The sequence below is a fragment of the Lepidochelys kempii genome, chromosome 12 (genome assembly GCF_965140265.1).
Source record: "Lepidochelys kempii isolate rLepKem1 chromosome 12, rLepKem1.hap2, whole genome shotgun sequence".
In the NCBI taxonomy this organism is placed as follows: domain Eukaryota; kingdom Metazoa; phylum Chordata; order Testudines; family Cheloniidae; genus Lepidochelys; species Lepidochelys kempii.
In genome coordinates, this window is record NC_133267.1 from 22,747,866 (window position 1) to 22,769,461 (window position 21,596).

At 41.0% G+C, this 21,596-nt stretch overlaps 1 protein-coding gene across 1 annotated transcript in view; it reads right to left on the reverse strand.

The window, feature by feature from the left end:
• Positions 1–13,472, reverse strand: part of LOC140896277 (neural-cadherin-like) — a 71,691-nt gene extending 58,219 nt beyond the window's left edge. The window contains exons 1-6 of the mRNA XM_073307833.1: positions 13,346–13,472; positions 12,743–12,968; positions 9,837–10,041; positions 8,186–8,297; positions 6,554–6,803; positions 4,171–4,313 (exon numbers count right to left, since the gene is read on the reverse strand). Of these exons, the coding sequence (XP_073163934.1) occupies positions 4,171–4,313; positions 6,554–6,803; positions 8,186–8,297; positions 9,837–10,041; positions 12,743–12,968; positions 13,346–13,472 (1,063 nt within the window). The remainder of the gene's footprint in view (positions 1–4,170; positions 4,314–6,553; positions 6,804–8,185; positions 8,298–9,836; positions 10,042–12,742; positions 12,969–13,345) is intronic.
• Between the last annotated feature and the right edge of the window lie 8,124 nt (positions 13,473–21,596).

Here is a 21,596-nt window from a genome sequence, read left to right on the forward strand (position 1 = left end):
CAGAACAGATCTTCATTGTAGGCAAAGGGAGCAATGATACAGAAATTGAATGAGACCATGACAGAAAACTACAAGCTTTTCTTCAGTGATGTAGAGACAAGAACATAAGACTCAACCCAGAAAAAAATGTGACTCAAACAGTGTGAGATGACATACACTGGACATCTGCTCACAGGAGAGGGACTAAAAGCAGAATCCAACAAGATCAAGGCAGTCAGAGCTATGCCAGCTCCAGTGGATGTGAAACGGATATGGCACTTTATTGGAATGACAAATTTTCTGTCCAAGTTCTATCCATACCTGGCTGCAGAAGAAGAACCCATACATCAGCTCACAATGCAGGATGTTGACTAATGCTCAGAGGTACCCAATAGTAAACATTTGACGTGCTGAAACAAATGATAACAGATGCCCCTGTCCTGAAGTACCACCAGCCAGAAGAAACATTGACACTCCAGTGTAATACCTCTGAGAAAGAACTGGGTATAGTTTTTTGCAGGAGCAGCCAACAGAGCCCTGTCAGAGGACATGTCCAATTAGAAAAAGGGACATGTCCAATTAGAAAAAGAACTTCTGGCTATTGTATTTGGAGTCCAGCAATTCCATTAGTACATCTATGGCAACTCAATAATAGTGCAATCAGACCACACTCCCCTAGAGACAATCATAGCAAAGCCTCTTCTTAGTGCTCCAGAGAGATTGCAGCACATGTTGATTCAACTTCAGCACTACCAGACAGAGATCAGATACTGTTCAGAATGACTACTTAGTGGACATCGAGGCATATATACCCAGCATCAGTGAGTTGGGAGAGGGGAATTAGGACACTAAAACCATTAACATGCTGCACTATCTCCCCAGTTTCAACAGCAGAGCTGATAGATATCAAAGAGGCTACAGAAAAGGACATCCAACCACAGGCAGTCAAGACTGCGATACTAACAGGGAGGCCAGAAGACAAAAGCCAAGTACCAGTTGGAGCAGAACAACATTTTCAGATTGAAGATGAGATGAGTGTGCAGGGTGGAATTATATTTCAAGGGCAGAGAGCTATTGTCCCTTCCTCATTATGTAATGATGTCATACAAAAAATACACATCTCACACCTGGGCATTGACAGCTGTCTTAAGCAGGCCCAAGAGTGTGTTTACTGGCCGGGAACATATACACAACTACACTTCTTGATAGTAAGGCATGACACCTGCTTGTCATATGAGAGCTGTCCACCCAATCATGGGGAAAGCGGGGAGCAGACTTATTCACCTTCAATGAAAAGCGATACTTGATTACTATAGACTGCTATTCAAATTTTTGGGAGGTCAATGCCTTTCCTGATACAAAAAATAAGGTGGTGATTGGCAAACTGAAGGCCCGCTTTGTGAGATATGGCATTCTGGACACAGACCCCCAATTCTGGACACAGACCCCACAGACCCCTGACAACAGACCCCAATTTGCCTCAGAAAAATTCAAGGATTTTGCAAGCAAATGGGAGTTGAAGCACCACACCTCCTCCCCAGCCAAGGTGGAATCAGCTATGAAAACAGCTAAGAGACTGTTACACAAGACTATGCCTTGTGATTCAGATCCTCAGCATTCTGGTACACAGGAATACCCCAACACAGGGGTACCAAAACAGTCCAGCACAGGCAATGATGGGGAGAAGGACAAAACTCCGCTACCAGTCAGGGCCGCCCAGAGGATTCAGGGGGTCTTCAGCAGCTCGGGTCCTTCCGCTCTGGGTCTTCGGGGCACTTCGCCGAAGACATGGAGCGGAAGAACCCCCGCCGCCAAATTGCCGCCGAAGACCCGGAGCAGAAGAAGCAGTGGTGGGTCTTCGGGGGTGGGTCCTTCACTCCAGGTATGTTCGGCAGCACTGAAGGACCCGCCGCCAAAGTGCCGCCAAAAATTATCCTGGGGAACCCTGAAAACTCTCCTGGGGGCCCCTGAAAACTCTCATGGGGGCCCCTGTGGGCCCAGGGCAAATTGCCCCACTTGCCCACCTCTCTGGGCAGCCCTGGTACCAGTGAAAGGAGACCTGTTCCAGCCTGAAGTATAGAGATAACATTGAGAGGAGATGGCCAACAATCAGAAAAAGCAGCACTAGAGTACAACAGGTCAGCTAAGAACCTACCAGCCCTGGAGACAGGCATTCCTGTGGGGATCCACCCACTAGAGAGACACCAGAAGGAATGGGCTAAAGGATCTGCAAGGGGTGCAGTGGGATTCACATCATATGAGGTGACTTCAGAAGAGAGACAAGTGACAGACTCAAGGAGCTCAAGCTATTTAGCTTAACAAAGAGAAGGTTAAGGGGTGACTTGATAACAGTCTATAAATACCTACACAGGGAACAAATATTTAATAATGAGCTCTTCAATCTAGCAGAGAAAGGTAAAACACAATCCAATGACCAGAAGTTGAAGATAGATAAATTCAGACTGGAAATAAGGCATACATTTTTAACAGTGAGAGTAATTACCCAGTGGAACAATTTATCACAGGTGGTTGTGGATTCTTCACCACTGACAATTTTTAAATCAAGATTGGATGTTCTTCTAAAAGAAGTAGGAATTATTTTGAGGGAGTTCTATGGCCTGTGCTGTATGATCACAATTTTCCCTTCTGGCCTTAGAATCTATACATTCAAAGGAACAGGAAGCACTTATGAGCCAGCAGCCCAGAGAGAGCCTACAGAGATACAGCGGTTATCACAGAACAGAGAGACGGAAAACCACCGGAAAGGAGGAGACTGCAAAGACAGATAGTTTGCCAGACTTGGAGTCAGTGAGACAGAGATAGGTCACTCCTGGTATGGTGACATGTTGAGGAGACCTAACTATTTGGAAGACTATGAAACCATCTGAATCTGTGGTAAAGAGGAGACTTCAACTCAGATATGTGTTAGCAACCTCTGTCCGAAAGAACATGTGTGGGGCTCTGGGCACAAGCTACGTTTTTAATGTTTATATAAAATTTTTATAAAACAGGGAAGATGAATCATGATCAGTGGAAATGGAGTCAGAGGGCCCAGGTTTCCTGCAGTGACTTATATCAAGGGAAAACCAGGAAAACAGGGAATGCAAGGAGCTGGACTAGAAGCAATGCAGCCACATGGACAGAGCAGTGAACAGGGTTTAATAAAGTTCTACTTGTTCAATTTAACCTTCATTCAGCTTCATTCTTTGCTAATAAAACATGTCTGCTGGCTCTCTTCAAGAGGTGAATTTCACCTAAGGGAGCACAAGGACTACCACACTGTGTCTGGTCCCTCACTGGATGCACAAGTGGCAAGGAGACTCCTTGTGCCCTTTTCTTCTCTGGTTATAAACAAGCTCTAAGTGAATGGACAGTGTCAGTACAAGGAGGACTTAAGGCTATGTTAGCATTATAAGTACTGGATATGGTACTATTCAGTTCAATAAAATGCTGTCCTCAATAATGCAAAACCACGGACCCTGCAGTCCTTATTCAGTCCTTCATTTGGCCCATTCCAACAAGTCAACAAGATTTTTGCCTATTTCAGGACTGCACGATGAGGTCTTAACATGGACAGTATGCATCTATACCAGCATATGCTAAATCAGACAGTATAGTGCAATATCTTTGCACATCACAGTATACAGGTTATACTTTCTGACATCATTTTGTCTTTTTGACAAGAATGTTAGCGACCAAGAAAACAGCCACTCATATATTCAATATCAGATGAAAACAGTGCACATGGCACAAAGCTCTTCATGGCAATTCAAATCCCACACCGATTTTTGGAATATAATTTTTAGGAACATAAGTCATTCATTTCCTAGATAGCATGTTTTCCAGTTCCTTGGCTGAATGCTTTGGTAACTATGGAACTGAGACACAGCATATGTTTGCAGACAATGCAGTGAACAAACAGCCAGGCATGTTATAAAGTTGTTAGGAAAATGATATACATTAAACCCAAGTTAAGGAAGGAAGGATGGATTGTAAAGGTAGAAGAGTTAGATTATTTTTTACCGCATACTCTTATTGGTATTGTAGCAGCTCAACAAAAACAGGATATCCCACCAAATAATTTTTACAGTTGCTAGCTATTAGAGACTGAATTCAACGTGCTGGTGTTTGAAAATAAACTGAAAACTTTCAATATTGCAGACAGAATAGCAATGGCAAATTTATCGTTACCTTTCTGAGGGTCAATAACAAAGTTTCCCTTTTGATTCCCTGCTACAATGTCATAAGTCACACCATCACCATCAGGGTCTATAGCACTGACTGCAGCAATCAACGTATTTGGGCCTGCATCTTCAGAAACAAAACTCCTGTAGCTGTTAAAAAGAATTGTAGTGAGAAATTACAACATATGATGAAAAAGTCAAATTAAAATATATGTACAACTGAATGTATGTTTTAGAGCAGCATTTATTGACTGTTTAAATGTAATGTAGAGGTTTATAGTTTAATGAATAATGCAATTAAGCTGATGAGATATTCTACCTTGTTAACCAGTGAAACAATAAAAGTTGGACATCAAATCAATCAATCAACAGACTCTTTCTGCTTTTCCCTTCAGTGGATTTCCCTTGCAAACTTCTAGGAAAAAGAAAGTTTACCTTCAACAAGGATTTGAGTGAAATGTGGGTTTCACCATTTTATCTACACACACACAGAACAAATGGAGAATGGACATATGAATGTCAGGTTATAATGTACCACACATTATACATGGGACCAGGGTACAGGGGTCATCATCATAGTTTATCACTCCAAAACCACAACCAAGACCTGGTGTCATCACTTATCTCAAACAGCTCCTCGGGAGTGCAAGATGTTGACAGAGGGAACTGTACCAGGCTGTGTCCAAGTGTTTGTCTAGGCTCTCCACATTCACATTTGGGGTCATCCCTCAACTTCCACTTGGTGAAATTATCACCAGTTTTTCCCATCCGAGCTCTCACTCAGTTTAGAGTACACTAGGATTTTTGTTCAAAATACAAAAAACAAAAAGAAAAGAAAAAACCAACAACCCATCCCAAACCGCTAAACTATGAGTAAACGAAAAGCAGTAGCTCCACCACTCTTGGAAAGGATATCCTGTCCTGCTATCTGCCCACACAGCCAGCTCTGATCAACCCTGGCTATCTCTGACCCACCCTCCACCTTTCAGACAATTAGTACTCACGGAAGCTCCAGCATGCAGTAAGGATTATGGTATCCATTAGGATTCTGGCCAGCACTTGTGCAGGGCAGGAAGGGGGGAGCAGGGATAGGAATAGTCTCCAAGGGATAGGAATAGTCTTCCCTGTAATAATGTGAGTTCTCACTTCTAGTTGATACATTTTCTCCCACTAACATAAAGTATGTTACAAATGTAAGTTATCTAGCATGTGTAGAGTAAAGAATTCTTTCAGATGGAGCAGTGATTGGAACCTATACAGACATAGTACTTGTTCACTTTGAGACTGATGATGAAGTCCTGCAAAACTTCCCAATAAGAATTTTTAGGAAATAAAATATTTTTTTATAAAATTTACAAGCTTGAACTTTTTGCACTACAGATTAATGACTCATTCTTGTTCCTGCTTATATTAATGGAAATTTTGTCAGCAGCTTATCTCATGAGATTTCTGACATATTGGGATACATCCAGAAAAAAGACTTCTTCTAGTTTTGGATCTGACCCAAAACCAGGACTCCTGAAGAGCATTTGGATACAGGAATTCAAATATTAAAAATAAAAACTCAGGGAGGGAGATGTTGGATATGAGGCACCATTTCAGGTTGATCTCCATTTTAAAAAAATCTAATTTTGTTGCTACCATTTGAAGTAGCTATCCTACAAAGAATGATGACTCACAGGACCAAATTCTGTAGGAATGTCTAAGGATGTATAAGTTGGACTCAGACCCCATTAGTCTTACTTCCTCTGATTTGCCAACGTGTGAGTGAATGTAAAAGATTCTGTGTTGGTATGATTTATATGGTGAGGAGCTGGAAGAAGATATAAGGAAGGGGAAGCTTACTTTAGCATACATGCTTTTATATGCTACTCTTCATTTCTTTTCTTGCTTCACTTGTCTCTTCTGGACATGATGTGTGAATTACACCAGCTTAGATTTACTACCAAATTCAGAGGTGATAAGTAAGGGTGAGTATAGTCTAAGTGTGTTTAAGTGAGCAAGTCTAAATTTAAATCAACCTATGGAATTCTAAACTGGTAGGACATATATGCTGAAAGAACCAGAAGAAGGTTCAAGACTAACTCGGACTATTCAGATTCATCAATGAAGAATGTTTCCCACAATCTTTTGAAATCATCTCTAAATTCTGTGGTTAGGAACCAAACTTAAGGACTCATTTTACTGGGAGTATGAAATTTATGAGCTAAATCCTTGTGTAGTGTAAATCAGCGCAAGTCCACTCATTTCAATGAAGCTATGCCTATTTAAACCAGGTAAAGGGCTGGCCCTCTGAGCATGTCTCAGTTCCTGTGATAACTTAGGGATGTCAAGATGTAACAAGATAAGAACAATATTTTCATAGTTTTAAAAACGTCTTATATATTTACATTGTTTGAGAAAACTCGGGTGCTTCATCATTCATGTTTGAAACGTGGATTCTAACAGTTGCTGTCCCAGTCTTTGGCTCTTCTCCTTTATCTACAGCCATAATTATAAATTCATAAAGATGGCTGGGCTGCTCATAGTCCAACTGTGTTGCTGGGAAGATAGTACCATGTGAAGAAATGCTAAAATCTGGACTCAAAGTGTAATATAATATTTCAGCGTTTTCTTCTGAATCACAGTCGCTGGCTGTCACTATTAAAACAGAAGAAAAAGACAACTCCTAGATTAAGGTCTAAGGATTAAAATGATAAAAACTTTAATACACAAATTAATGAATGACATAAAATAACAGTAATAACATTTATTTTAACATGTGGTGCTTGAAATATCTTTTTAAGTAGTATAGGATATAGCATATTTCATACTGATTAACTATGGTTTGAACACAAGCTGTAAAAAAAGCACATTTTTTACTTCAACACTCAATATTTATATCTACAAGTAATCCTTCAGAGTAAGGCATTCAATTGCTTGGCTACTTCCACCCATTGTTATGCCTTTGTCTGCTAAATAGCCCTCTACTATCAAAAGTCTTCTTCCTATGTAGGTACTTATATTCTCATGCCCACCTGATTTGCACCACTCACCCAAATTTACTTTGTCCCCAACAGGCTTGCCTCCTGCAAACACATGATTAGCTTCATATACAAGAGTGGTCGTACAGAGTTCAATTAGACTACTCAAGTATAAAATTAAATATGCTCTTAAATACACAATCTAAAGTAACACATTACTAGATTATAAATTTCATTTCCCATTCAAGAGATCGGTTTTCAATTATCTAATAATTTGCTATTTTAACCTGTGTATACTTTTCAAATCATAGGAAAACTTAACTGAAGGAATAGCCTTAAACACAAATGCAATTGTTTATTTTGATGTAAATCTGCTTTTCTTCCAGACTCTGCCCTTATTTATATAAATACTTTGATTTTTTTTTTTTGCCATTTCATGCATTACACAGAACTGCATAATTTAAAAGTGATTTATTTGGTTATTTGGCAAAATTTTGCTCCCCTCACTCACCTAAACACAAATGCATACACGCAAAAGGCCCTGAATACAGGAGAACTGGTGTAGTTCAGTGGAATGGGATGGGGAGCATACAGCATGTGGACAGCCCACAGAGGCTCTGTGCACCATGGAGCTGTGTTCCATGAGGATTCCCTCTGTCCCAGTACACAGGGTGGTTTCAAAGGTGCACAGAAGAGATGGGTTGATGGACTCACAACTTCTGACCATCTCCATCCTTCAGAAACAGAGACAGCAGCTGCTGGGCTACTGCAACTCTGAGGATGTAATAGCAGCCACAGCATCTGCACTGCCACTTCATAATCCTACAGAAAAGATTTGTTTCCTTCCTTTCTCCTCCCTCTCCCAGCTTCTTTCAGCTGTGCACAGGGCAGAGCAGTTTATGCTTGTGAACCAGTTCTGCAAGGTGCCAAGTACCTCCTCAAAGCTTTTGCGCATCCCACCCTAGAATTGACGGCTTGGTGCTTCAGAGGGAAAATTCTAATTAGCAGCAGAAAACAATTCTCATACTGACTGTAGTGAATAGATTTTAAAGTGCTAACCTTGCAGAAGTACAGTTGTCATGGGAACTGTTTCAGGAACATTGTCTTTGCTGTAGATTGACTGCTGGAATTCTGGGGCACAATCATTCTCATCTGTGATTACAACCAAAACCTGAATGGAAGAAATGAGAGCATTAAGTAGTATCAAAGAGGATCAGAGCCATGTCTTCACTGGTATAGATATATCTGATGCAAGGATTTTCCAAAAATAATCATCTTAGAGGATTTCAGAAGCTATAGCCCATAGGAAAAGCCATTTTTTTAGATTGTTCATTTCCTGCTGAGAACTGTCTTTATGTTAGACAGAAATTCTTAAGTAGTCGCAACTGTCATATCCAAAAATTCTTCTACTGCAAGATTTTTCCATTTTTTCCTCATGGACATTGACTGCTATTTTCCTATTTAATTACAGGGCCAATGGATTCTCCGTTTTCTTAGCATTCTTTTTCACTAGTGCATCTTGCAATACATTTTTATTATTTCTACCACTGTAAATACTAAAGCAACTAATTCTTCTGCCAAGCATATTACACTTTTAACAGTATAAATTTGCTGAGACCAGATTTTTAACTCAAAGACACTGGTGTAAATCAGGAGGTAAAAATATGGACTAGAGGTCAAATTCTGACTCCTAATGGTATTATAAAATGTTTTCATTCCCCTAAAACAAATATTATGGGTTTAATTCTCCTCTAACTTAGACCAATGCAAATCAGGAGTACCTCCACAGAAGCCAATGAAGCTACACCAGTGTAAAGAGATTGTAAGTAAAATTAGAATCACACACTATGTATTCACAAAGCCACCTCATTGTCCTCTTTCAAATACTATCTTAAAACTCTTCTCTGCTGAGATGCCTATAAAACAATCAACAAAGGTTATCAGCAGACTGTATGCTCAGACCTCTGCTTACCATGCTGGCCAATGTCATCTCATTGTTTCCTTGTGTTCCCCTGTCTTTTTATTGTGTCCCCGTTGTCTCGCATCTTATACTTAAATTGTAAGCTCTTTGGGGCAGGGAATGTGTCTTTGTTACATGACTGTACAGTGCTTAGCACAAGTTCCTGGTCTCTAATAAATAAATAATTTATGTACACTTCTGCTAATCTGTATTTCAATGATTTTTTCACCTTTAGAAAGACTTTTAAGAGTACTGTGACTTGATGTCTTGTAGATACAATATATGCATTAAAAATTACCATTCCTTCATTACTTATAAGATTGTTCCCCATTCTTTAAGATAAAAATCATTCTGTGTTCATATTCTCTGCTTTTTAAATGAAAATGCTGTAGAATATACACCATGCTCTGTACGCCAGTTTAGAACAAGGATACTGGCATCACTTCTGGACTGGTGATATTTCTTCCCCTCTGAGCAGGCAAGGGCTGGGCATTGTGCAGAGTCAGTAAACTCATCTCCTGAAGAGGAAGGAAGCATCTTACATGAATGGATCATTTCAGGAGCAGCATTAATGGGCTCTTGCCTCAACCAGAGACAGGGACACAACACAAAGACTAGGAGTACAGTGGGACAGAATGTGAGGTAGAAAGGAGGGGATGGGAACTAAAGCGATGAAGAATCTGGAAGAACCTGGATAAAGTGCAGGAAAATCATGGCTGTCCTGATCAAAGCAGAAGGATGTGGTGTTACCTCAGCTACACTGCTAAACTGCTCTTGGCTTTCTGTTGCTCCGATCAGAAGCAAGTATTGGTGCTGGTCACTCTCATAATCCACACTTCGAGTCAAGCTGATCTCTCCTGTCACCTGACGGATGCTGAACAGGCCACTAGGATTAGTTAGCAAATTGTAGTTCAGGGAATTGTTTTGATATGACAAAGCAGAGACTGTAAGAAATCTGGATCAAAATGAAAAGCAAAAAGAGAAGAGAAAAGACATCAGCACAAAATTACCATTTTCCTCTCTGATGTTCTTATCCACAAAAATAAACCTCTTATATTTATTTTCCCTAACATTGTGATGTTGAGTATTAGAATTCTGAAATACCAGAATATGGCAAAAATGCAATAAATTGCAAACCCAGTCCTGCATGCCTGATGTAAGCAAAACTCACTGTAGTAAATGAGGATTGTATCTCAAGACTACAGGACTGGATGCTATTTTTATAAAATGCTCCTCAGACCTGCTATCTTGAGGCAAAACAGGTAAAAGCTAGAACCTTGGGAATATGATATACTAAGGATTAAAAATCCATCCAGGCTATAAAGGGAGGATTTTGTTTTAGTTTTAACTGAATTTGCTTAGTCTGCCATGACAACATGTTGCAATGATTTTCAGTTAGGGAAATAAAGTTAAATCAAGAGCCAAAGGATTTAGCCTAATAAGGAAACAGTTAATTTCCTGTCCTGATCAGAGGATCTTAATGTTTGAAGAGCTAGCTGCTACAAAAGGAAAAAGCAGGTCAGTAATACAGTATATTTAAGATATAAGGCCATATGAAGGACCTTAAAAGATAAAAGTGAGATTCTTTAAATCTGCTATCCTGTTTCCAATAAAATCGATGGGGGTCATGTACTGACTTCAGTGGGAAAGGGACAGAGTCAAAGTAGCACACTACTTCACTCACTCATAGTGAGCTACTAGTGGCCCATATCAGTTTTTTAAATAGGGGCCAATATATTTATATGGGAGAACCTTCAAAGTTCAATTCCTTTAAAATAAATACCCAGAACTATGGATCTGAACTTTATTAGTATTTTGAAAACCTCTTGATCTGCAAAACTAAGTAATGTTGTCTTACAACATTTTCAAAAAAATTTATTCTCAATTTGACCTCTTTTGTTGGTGCATGCTGTCAGTGCTGATCGTGTTGAGGTTTGTGACCATCTTTAACTTTGTAGATATTTAATACAATTTTAAAAGAAGAAAAATTACAAAAGAAACATTTTGAGTATTTCAAATAGAAAATACATCCCTCAGCCATTTGTTGCCTGATCATGCAAGGTGCTAAGAGCCTTGTGAAAGAAGATTCCCCCAAGCTCCAAGGAAGAGCAGGATCAGGCCCTTGATTTGCATGAGATGGCGAATAAAAACATTATACCTTTCAATAAATTATTAATGATTCCATTGCAAATACGTTACTAAGGTGGTGGGTATGGTTTGGTTCTAATCCTATAGAAAGTGCAATTGCTCTCTTAGACTGGGACAAATGCTGTTTGATAATGCCGAGAGCACATCCACTTGTTTTCAGTGCTCCCATTTCAGCATGCAATAGCTTTAATGCTTTTATATACACCAAATGTTGGTGTGCAAATGCAATTACATGCCCAGTTATTTGTGTGTTTGCCAATTTGCCAAACACATAGGCACAGTGTTTTCTGTTCCTTTAAGATATAGGCATTCAGAAGTGGGTCCTTATGAGTTTCATAATCATTCTCTGTGAGCAATATTTATACAATCTTTTCCAGTTTGGATTTTTGTACCATTCATAGCACAGAAATCATCCCATGAGGATTTGCAGAGATTGATACATCTCAGTTTATATGAGTACTTTCTTCCCGAATACTTGCATACTGCTGGCAATGACTTCTTTCAGAAGATCTGATATTGTGGTTGAAATTTTGAGGTATTGCCAAAGGTTGTGATAGGTCATATCTTGTTTGTTTTATTTATTATTTGTATTACTATAGCACCTAGCAGCCCTAATCATGGACCAGGACCCCATTGTGCTAGACCAGGGATCAGCAACTTTTGGCACATGGCCTGCCAGAGTAAGCCCCCTGGCGGGCCGGGCCAGTTTGTTTACTTGCTGCGTCCACAGGTCTGGCCGATAGTGGCTCCCACTGGCCGCGGTTTATCACTCCCGGCCAATGGGGACTGCGGGATGTGGCGGCCAGCACAGCCCTTAGCCTGCGCCGCTTCCCACAGCCCCCATTGGCCTGGGACGGCGAACCGCAGCCAGTGGGAGCTGCGATCGGCCGAACCTGTGGACGCAGCAAGTAAACAAACTGGCCCGGTCTGCCAGTGGGCTTACTCTGCGCAAATTATGATGTCAGAATTTTTGGTGATATGTACACTGGCATGATAAGACAACAGAATGGAAAATCAAATGACCAAGCTTTGTGGTATCTTCATTTTTGCCCAGCAAGGAAAGCAGCATTCACAGCCTTTTGCTTTTTCTGGTTTTCATGTGAGGAACTTGTCACTTTTCCAAACATCAACACAGATCCTGAACTGGAAGAATACATAAAGAATATTTTCCCTTCTTGTTTAATGCTTCTAATTTGTCTTTGAGGTCATTTTTAAAAATAGGCACAACCAGTTTCTCCTATCTATTATTACTAACATCCTTTACAAATATGAACATCTCATTCTTCCCCACTACTTTTCCACATAAAATGATGACTACACAACAAATCAAACTATATCTATCTTAGATACTCCTTTCTCCAGGATAACTAATAGCCATTCATCATATCTGTCTGCAAACTGCAAATAACGTGAAGGCTTCTGGATGATTATATCAAGGTTAAGCTAGTAGTCTGCGCTATAACCCCTGCTATTAACTGGTACTAGTATGACTTTTAACTGGTACTTACGATTTTCCTTGGAGCGTGTTTTCAGGAACATAAGCAATATAGGATATGTTGGTAAATTGTGGTGGTCGAAGCCCCGCAATCACAGAAACAGAAGCAGGAGACCCTTTATTACCAAGTTTATCCACTGCTAACACAGTCATTAGGTATTCCCTGTCCTTCACTAGTGGCAAACCTGTTGTTTTAATCCAACCACTGTCCTTCTCGACCTCAAATCTGTCTTCTCCACCTAAGTAGAAATATAAACCCAGAGACTGTTGTCAGGAAAATTTTGACTGGAGTAAAATTGGGAGAAAAACTCCCACTAGAACCTGCCATATGGAAAAACATGCATGGCTACCCCAGAGAAACCAATTCATCGCTGGGGATGGGCAGTGCTGCTAGAGCCCTCTGCTAAAGGTGGCCAGTTTTAAACTATTGCTGGAGTTTCCTGAGAGCCCCTCCAGTAGATGAGAGGTTATCAGTGAGTCTGTACTTCAAGCTCACTTTGTGCTACAGGAGATCCACAGGATGAGTTCTGTCAGAAGGACATGGGGGTGGAGAGGAAGAAGCCAGGGTAGTGATTCTGTGTATGTGTATGTGCGTGTACATATCCTTTTAATTTACCTTCCAAGAGAAAGTATTCTACAGCTCCATGGACCCCTTCATCTCCATCCACAGCAAGAAGCTTATACACGTTAGTACCTGCTGCAGCTTTAGGAGATACCACGGCCAAGAACGGGAAAGGATCCATGGCCCATTCAGGTGCATTGTCATTCACATCTGTCACAGTAAGTTCTAAACGCAGCAAGTACCATTCCTTTCCTGATGGTTAATGGACAAACAAAGGATTAGTTAGCACACTAACTATAAGCACTGAAAATAGCTGGGATATAGTATTATTCCTAAATATTGTTTCTATGGGATCCAGTTTAATAGAAAAAATTACTTTTGTAGGCCCCAATATGCAACTGAGAGCATGCAGATGGACTCCTGTACCTGTGAGTAGAGACACTGACTTCAGTGGGGCTCCATCAGGACACAACAGTCAGCCCAAATGCTGTCAACTGCAGGATCAGGTTCATTATATTCTGTCAATACGACTTATTAGAACGGGTCAAAAAAATGACTTTTCTAAGAAAATTTTTTGTAAAAATTTTTCAAGAAACATTTTCTGCCTTTTTCATTGACAGAGAAATTGGAAATTTTAAAAAATTTGAAATGTCTACAAAAATTTCTCTGCATTTTTGATCAGCTCTACTATCCTTATTGATGTTATCAGTTGACAACTTCAGTGAAAGACTCATCAGATTTTTACCTTTTATGACAATCAAATAGATTGTTTCAAAACCAAAAATGGAACCCTTTTAATTCTTCTCTAATCCATAAAGAGAAGATAGATAATTAACAAGTGGGTATGCACGAGCTATACCTCTGTCACCATTAACCCAGCCAATGAAAGCATTAGAACTCTTGAAATAGTGACTCACACCAGCACTCAGATGGTCAGAAAAGAGTGACAAAAAAGGGAAAATATTTTCTGATATAAGAAACTCTTCTTAACTTTTCAGTGCCTGAACCAGGGGTAAGGGCTCAAAAGTAAAAGTTAGAGATGACAAAATGGGAAAATACTCTTTGTGAAAAATTCTTTTGAATACTAAGAGGTAGCGCTAGAATCCCAGCTCAAAGGAAAGCAGAGCAGAACTCCTCCACTAATTATTGATAAACTGCTGAATAAATCCATACATTCTTGTAACTTATAAATACTTGCCCTAGATATTTCTATTCCTAAATGTTTCCTTATTATTGTTACCAACAGCAACCAGCTCCATGTAGAAATATACTTACTGAATATACATTACAACTCTTAACCATCTTCAGTGATTCAAAGTTTACACTAAGCAGTGTTAAATAGAGCTGCTTTCTTCTCAGGAGATTATAAATCCACTTCTTGGACTGACGGATGACTAGATGTACCCAGATCTTGAAAAAAATGTGGCCAGCACCTACCAGCCTGAGGAGTATTACTACTTGCCAGGCTGAAATACACCAGCACCAAGTGCAATACCACTCTATAGCCCCCTCCCCATCCTACTCTGTCTTCCTTTCTCTGGGGACCCCCACGGCTTGGGCCTAAAGCCTTTGGTCTCGCAGCAGCTGAACTTTGTGCCCCAATAAATGCTGCCCCAATAAATCAATGAATGCTGGGCCTTCACCCCACTAAAGAAATAATTTGGTGTCTCCCACAATATATTAATGGTGGGCCAACTCACCCCCATATAAAATAATATATGCAGGACCCTCTTCCACAGTGAATTAGTGGTGGGAAGCCATTTAACCCCAATAAATTTGTCCGGTTCCACACACACAGCCCTATTCAGGGGTGGCTAGATGTGAGATCTCCCTCCTCCAGGGACATACCTGAGCCCACCAAAAAAACGGAACAGTGGACTAAGGAGCAAGGAGATCCCAACCAGCCTGAAGACTATCAGCAGTTATCCCTATGCCTGCTATTCTAGCCAATGGGAGCAGTACAGGGGAAGGTTCCCAGACCACACCATCCACCTAAACAGAGCTGAAGCGGGAAATTCTTCTGCAACCTGCCGCCAAAAGCTGTGTGTGTGTGGCCCCACTTGACCCCGCAAAGAGCTTTGTATTGGGGGATCTCTGCCACCCCCATCCCAGAAGAGCCCAATGATACATTGGAAAAACAGCTCTCTGCTGCTGTGACACAGTAGCATTGGTGGGGACTAGGGTTGCCAACCGTCTAATCACAAAAACCCAGACACACTTGCTCCACCCCCTGCCCCGCCCCAGAGACCCCAACCCTGCCCCTTCTCCAAAGCCTGACCCTGCTCACTCCATCCCCCCTCCCTCTGTTGCTCGCTCTCCCCCACTCTCACTCACTTTCACTGGGCTGGGGCAGGGGGTTGAAGTGCAGGAGGGGGTGCGGGCTCTGGGCTGGGGCCAAGGGGGTTGGAGGTGGGAGGGGGCTCTGGGCAAAGCCTGGGGCAGGGGGTTGGGGTGCAGGAGGGGGTGTGGGCTTTGGGATGGGGCTCAGGGCTAGGGCAGGGGATTGGGGTGCAGGCTCTGGGAGGGAGTTTGGGTGCAGGAGGGGGCTCAGGGCTGGGACAGGAGCTGGGGGTGCAGGAGGGGATTTGGGGTGCTGGCTCTGAGAGGGGTCTCAGGGCTGGGGCAGGGGATTGGGATGTGGGAGGGGGTGAAGGGTGCAGGCTCCAGCCGGGTGGTGCTTACCTCGGGCGGCTCCTGGGCACCATCCCCTGCCCTGGCCCCGCGCCACTCCCAGAAGTGGCCAGCACATCCCTGCAGCCTCTGGGGGCGGAAGCAAGAGGCTCCACGAGTTGCCCCTGCCTGCAGGCACTGCATCCGCAGCTTTCATTGGCCGCAGTTCCTGGCCAATGGGAGCTGCTGAGTCGGTGCTTGGGGTGGGGGCAGAGCACAGAGACTCCCATGCTCCCCCCCAGGGGCCACAGGGACATGCCGGCTGCTTCTGGGAGTGGCGCAGAGCCAGGACAGATAGGGAGCCTGCCTTAGCCGCACTACACCACCGGACTTTAGCAGCCTAAAATCTCCCGGTTTGGCTTCAGTAGCCTCCAGGAAATAGGGCGTGATTCCGGGAGACTCCCAGAAAAACTGGGGTGGTGGGTTGGCAACCTTAGTGGGGACTTCTACACACAAGCAGCTCTCAGCTAGGATGGCTGCCCCATCCCCATCCAAGGGCTTCCTGACCTAAGGGATGAAGGAAGTTGCTCTTCTCCCATGGCACCCTACTCCTGAGAGTGGCAGCCACCTTTACATAAGTGGCCTGTACCCCTGTCCTCCTCTCCCTGACCAGCTGCAGCTGCTCCTACCCTACTAGGATGATCAGGGGAATGGAGGACCTTTCTCATGAGAGGAGACTGGAAGAGTTTAGCTTGTTTAATCTCACAAAAAGAAAGGAGATATGACTGCTCTCTATAAATACATTGGAGGTAAATACCAGGGAGGGTGAAAAGCTGTTTAAGCTAAAGGACAATATTGGCACAAAAACAAACGGATATAAACTGGCCACGTACAAATTAAGGCTTGAAATTAGAAGAAGGTTTCTAACTAACAGAGGGGTGAGGTTCTGGAACCCCAATAGAAGTTGTGGGAGCAAATAACTCAATTAGTTTTGAGAGAACTGGACAGATTTCTGAGTGCTACAGTATGATGGGGTTGCTCGTAATGGTAAGAGGCAGGACTCAACAGCCCTGGGGCTCACTTCCGGTTTATATTAGGGCTGTCAATTAATCACAGTTAACTCATGTGATTAACTCAAAAAAATTAATCGTGATTAATTAATCGTGGTTTTAATCACACTGTTAAACAATAGAATACCAATTGATATTTATTAAATATTTTGGATGTTTTTCTACATTTTCATATATATTGATTTCAGTTACAACACAAAATACAAAGTGTACAGTGCTCACTTTATATTATTTTTATTACAAAAATATTTGCACCTTAAAAATGATAAAATAAATAGTGGTTTTCAATTCACCTCATACAAGTACTGTAGTGCAATCTCTTTATCATGAAAGTGCAACTTACAAATGTAGTTTCTTTGTTACATAACTGCACTCAAAACCAAAACAATGTAAAACTTCAGACCCTACAAGTTTAAGAGAAACAAGTTTGTTTACATTTATGGGAGATAATGCTACCGGCTTCTTATTTACAATGTCACCTGAAAGTGAGAACAGATGTTCACATAGCACTTTTCTAGCTGGCATTGCAAGGTATTTACATGCCAGATATGCTAAACATTTGTATGCCCCTTCATGCTTTGGCCACCATTCCAGAGGACTTGCTTCCATGCTGATGACGCTCATTAAAAAAAGAATGTGTTAATTAAATTTGTGACTGAACTTCTTGGGGGAGAATTGTATGTCTCCTGCTCTGTGTTTTACCTACATTCTGCCATATATTTCATATTATAACAGTTTTGAATGATGACCCAGCATGTTGTTCGTTTTAAGAAAACTTTCACTGCAGATTTGACAAAACGCAAAGAAGGTACCAATGTGAGATTTCTAAAGATAGCTACAGCACTTGACCCAAGAATCTGAAGTGCCTTCCAAAATCTGAGAGTGATGAGGTGTGGAGCATGCTTTCAGACATCTTAAAAGAGCAACTCTCCTATGCGGAAACTACAGAACCCGAACCACCAAAAAGGAAAATCAACCTTCTGCTGGTGGCATCTGACTCAGATGATGAAAATGAACCTGTGTCAGTCCACACTGCTTTGGATTGTTATCGAGCAGAACCTGTCATAAGCATGGACACATGTCCTCTGGAATTGTGGTTGAAGCATGAAGGGACGTATGAATCTTTAGCGCATCTGGCACGTAAATATTTTGCGACGCCTGCTACAACAGTGCCATGTGAATGCCTGTTCTCACTTTCAGGTGATGTAAACAGTAAGAAGGCAGCACTATCTCCTGCAAATGTAAACAAACTTGATTGGCTGATCAAGAAGTAGGACTGAGTGGACTTGCAGGCTCTAAAATTTTACACTGTTTTATTTTTAATGCAGATTTTTTTACATAATTCTACATTTGTAAGTTCAACTTTCATGATAAAGAGATTGCACTACAGTACTTGTGTTAGGTGAACTGAACAATACTTTTTCTTTTGATTTTTTACAGTGCAAATATTTTTAATCAAAAATAAATATAAAGTGAGCACTGAACACTTTGTATTCTATGTTGTAACTGAAATCAATAGATTTGGAAATGTAGAAAACATCCAAAAATATTTAAATAAATGGTATTCTATTATTGTTTAACAGTGCGACTAATTGTGCGATTAATTGTGATTAATTTTTTTAATCATGCAACAGCTCTAGTTTATATCTTACGTTCCAAGAGCTCATGCTTCGGATGGCCACCGGCAGCTGTTGGGAAGAGATTTTTTTCTCCCAATGCATTCTGGGAAGTTTTTAAATCTCTTTCTTCTGATGCATCAAGGATGGCCACAGCTGGAGATTGGACAGTGGACATGGAGGAACAGGACTCTGAGGTGACCCCGTGCACTATCTTCCTCAGGTGCTTGGCTGGCTGGTTCTTGCTCCCATGCTTAGTGTCTAACTGATCACCACATGTGGGGTTCAGAAGGAATTCCCCCCCAGGTCAGATTGGCAGTGACCTTGGGGATTTTTTGCCTTCCTCTCCAGCATGTGAGTGTGGGTGATTTGCAGGATCATCTGGGTATATCTCACTTAAAAATTTCCCTGCCAGTGCAGAGGCCTCGAGCACTGGTGTACCTCGGTCCCTCCTATTCTCTGCCTATGCATATAACAGTCTAGTCTCCTCTTGTTTTCATTTACTTTAGTCTTATTTCAGTTGATGGGTTTAGTGTGCAGATACTGGGTGGTGTTGGTGGCCTGTCATATACAGGAGGTCAGACTAGAAGATAAGGTGGTCCCTTCTGGCCTTAAACCCTGTGACATACTCCTACAACAGTACTTATGCCACACTCATTAAGATATTGAGGCTCACTGCATCAGTTCACACTCAGTTGCCATTTGGAAAGTTATCTTCACAATCAGGATGGCTAGAAATACATATTTTAATAAAATCTTATTTTCTGTAGAAGTTGCTAGAACTTGCCCAGAAATTAATTATTCCTGCTTGTCTTGGTTGAATAGATTCACCAAGCCCTGCTTGTATCAAATAATAAGAAGTATTTTACAGTCATATACATTTAGGAGTATTCCCTTTAGCTAAACTAATAAAACTATTCTTTAGCTGTTTTGCAAGAGATTAACTCTGAATTTTCGATCTAGTTCCAGACCCTTTATCTTTCAGTTCTTTTCTGAATTCTGAAATGCTAGTAAACAGAGAAGCTATGGGCCCAAACGAAAGCTCACATTGTATAACAGGATCACTGCAGGAGGAAGTATATGTTGTCAGAACACTATGCATAACAAACATGGGTTACATTTATATGGGTATTGTTATTAAATTAAATGCCAATTACTCTGATTGGCTACAAACTACTACCACATGTTTCATAAATAATCCAGCAAGGAAACCAGGTTGCTTTACAGATATGCAAATGACTTTTTAGGAATGCTGTGGCTGCTGCGATCTCTTCATGTTCACCACTAAGCATATCTAACTCTGACATGAGATGCAGTAAGGATGGACAGTAGATCAGCCAACAAAAGCAGAAAGAGATATAGGGTCCAAATTTTCCTTTCACTTACACTGGTTCAAAACTGGACTAACTCTACTAAAGTTATTGGGGCTCCACTGGTGTACATGAAAGGAAAATCAGGTCTATGAGCTATTTTCTCCCACAATATATTCACATAAGTCCTAGTAACAAGAAACTATACCTCAGAGATAAAAGTTATATATTCGTATATGCAGAGCAAGACATGAACCCAAAGCAGACCACAGCATACATCTAAAAATGGTCTGTTAATATTTTACCTGGTAATTTCAGAATATTTTTCTGCAATTTTTTTTAAATTTAGCTTTGCAAGAAATGGGTCAACACCCCTATAAATGATATGGGGCACCTTTAAAAGTACTTTACTTAGTAAAGCTAAAATAACCATCAATCAAGTCTAAACTAAGTATTTAGTGCTCTAAATATAAAGTGTTACCAAATTCTCTAATCTTATAAACAGCGTTATCTCACTGAGGCAGAATATTATCCCAGCAACGTCTGCCACTTCAGTTAGGACAACATTCTTTCTCCTCCTCTCTGTCGGCTGCAATGTTACATCCCACTCCAAAAAGTACAGAGTTTCTGACTCTACAATAAATGGCTTATGTCTGAATTACGCGTTTTATTGATATCCCTTCCTTTACTCAGCAGCACTAATACATCTTGCACATCATATATTAAAGACTATTGCAAACTTTTCAGAGCTTTTCATAATTAGTAAGTTCTGTCTGATGGCAAGTGGCATATTTAGCACACCCTATCATAATCTGCAATCTATAAACAACCAGTAAGTAGATTGTAGGAAAGAAAATTCCTTGATGCTGTGATTAACAATGTCAAATTTAAGTTTCTTAGTAATAGCTTCCAGAGTCTTAACCCACCATGACCTTTGAGTACTTTCTAGCCTTTCCAAGAGAACTCCCTCTATGTAAAAATAAGTGTTCTGTTGCTGGGTCTCACAGAACATTGTGGGACAAGTTCTTCTCTCAGTTAAACCTATAAAACCAAACTGGGTTTTATAAGTGTAACCGAGGAAAAAGAGTTTTCTTTCCAAAGAGCAATGAAAATTGAGGTGAAGAAAACTTGTTAATTCTGTGCAGTTCTTCATCATCATCCTCTGTATTTACAAAGGCAGATGACAGAAGGGTTCAGATTCCTGACAGAAAACTAATTTGTCTCTTTTATTGTCTATATTATGCATCTATATTCACGTTTTAGCTGAAAAATAAATTATCTCAGTTATCATATATGAATCTGATATTAAATTGCTTATGGAGCCAAAGCTCCCAACTACACAAGATATATAGCCCAAATTAAATCAGTTAATGGTACACACAAAAATGTGAAACTCAAGTTTAGGTGAGAATACTATAATCTAGCCATAACAACCCTAGCTGAGAGCCTGGATGGATTCCTGACCATAGCTGAGGAAAGTTCTGTGGAGAGAGTCACAGGTCCTTCCTCTTTGGCTTGGAGCCAGTGTTAAGGCACATACCACAAGAAGCATCCAGAAGGAGTGCAAGGGAAAGTGTTCAGAGAGTAGGAAGTAGAAGGGAAACAAGCGTTGATAATATTATTTCCCATGCCCACGGTGGTTAAATGGAACTGATGGGTTTCAAAGAGGAGAATGAGTACTTGTGGCTGTAGCTCACAA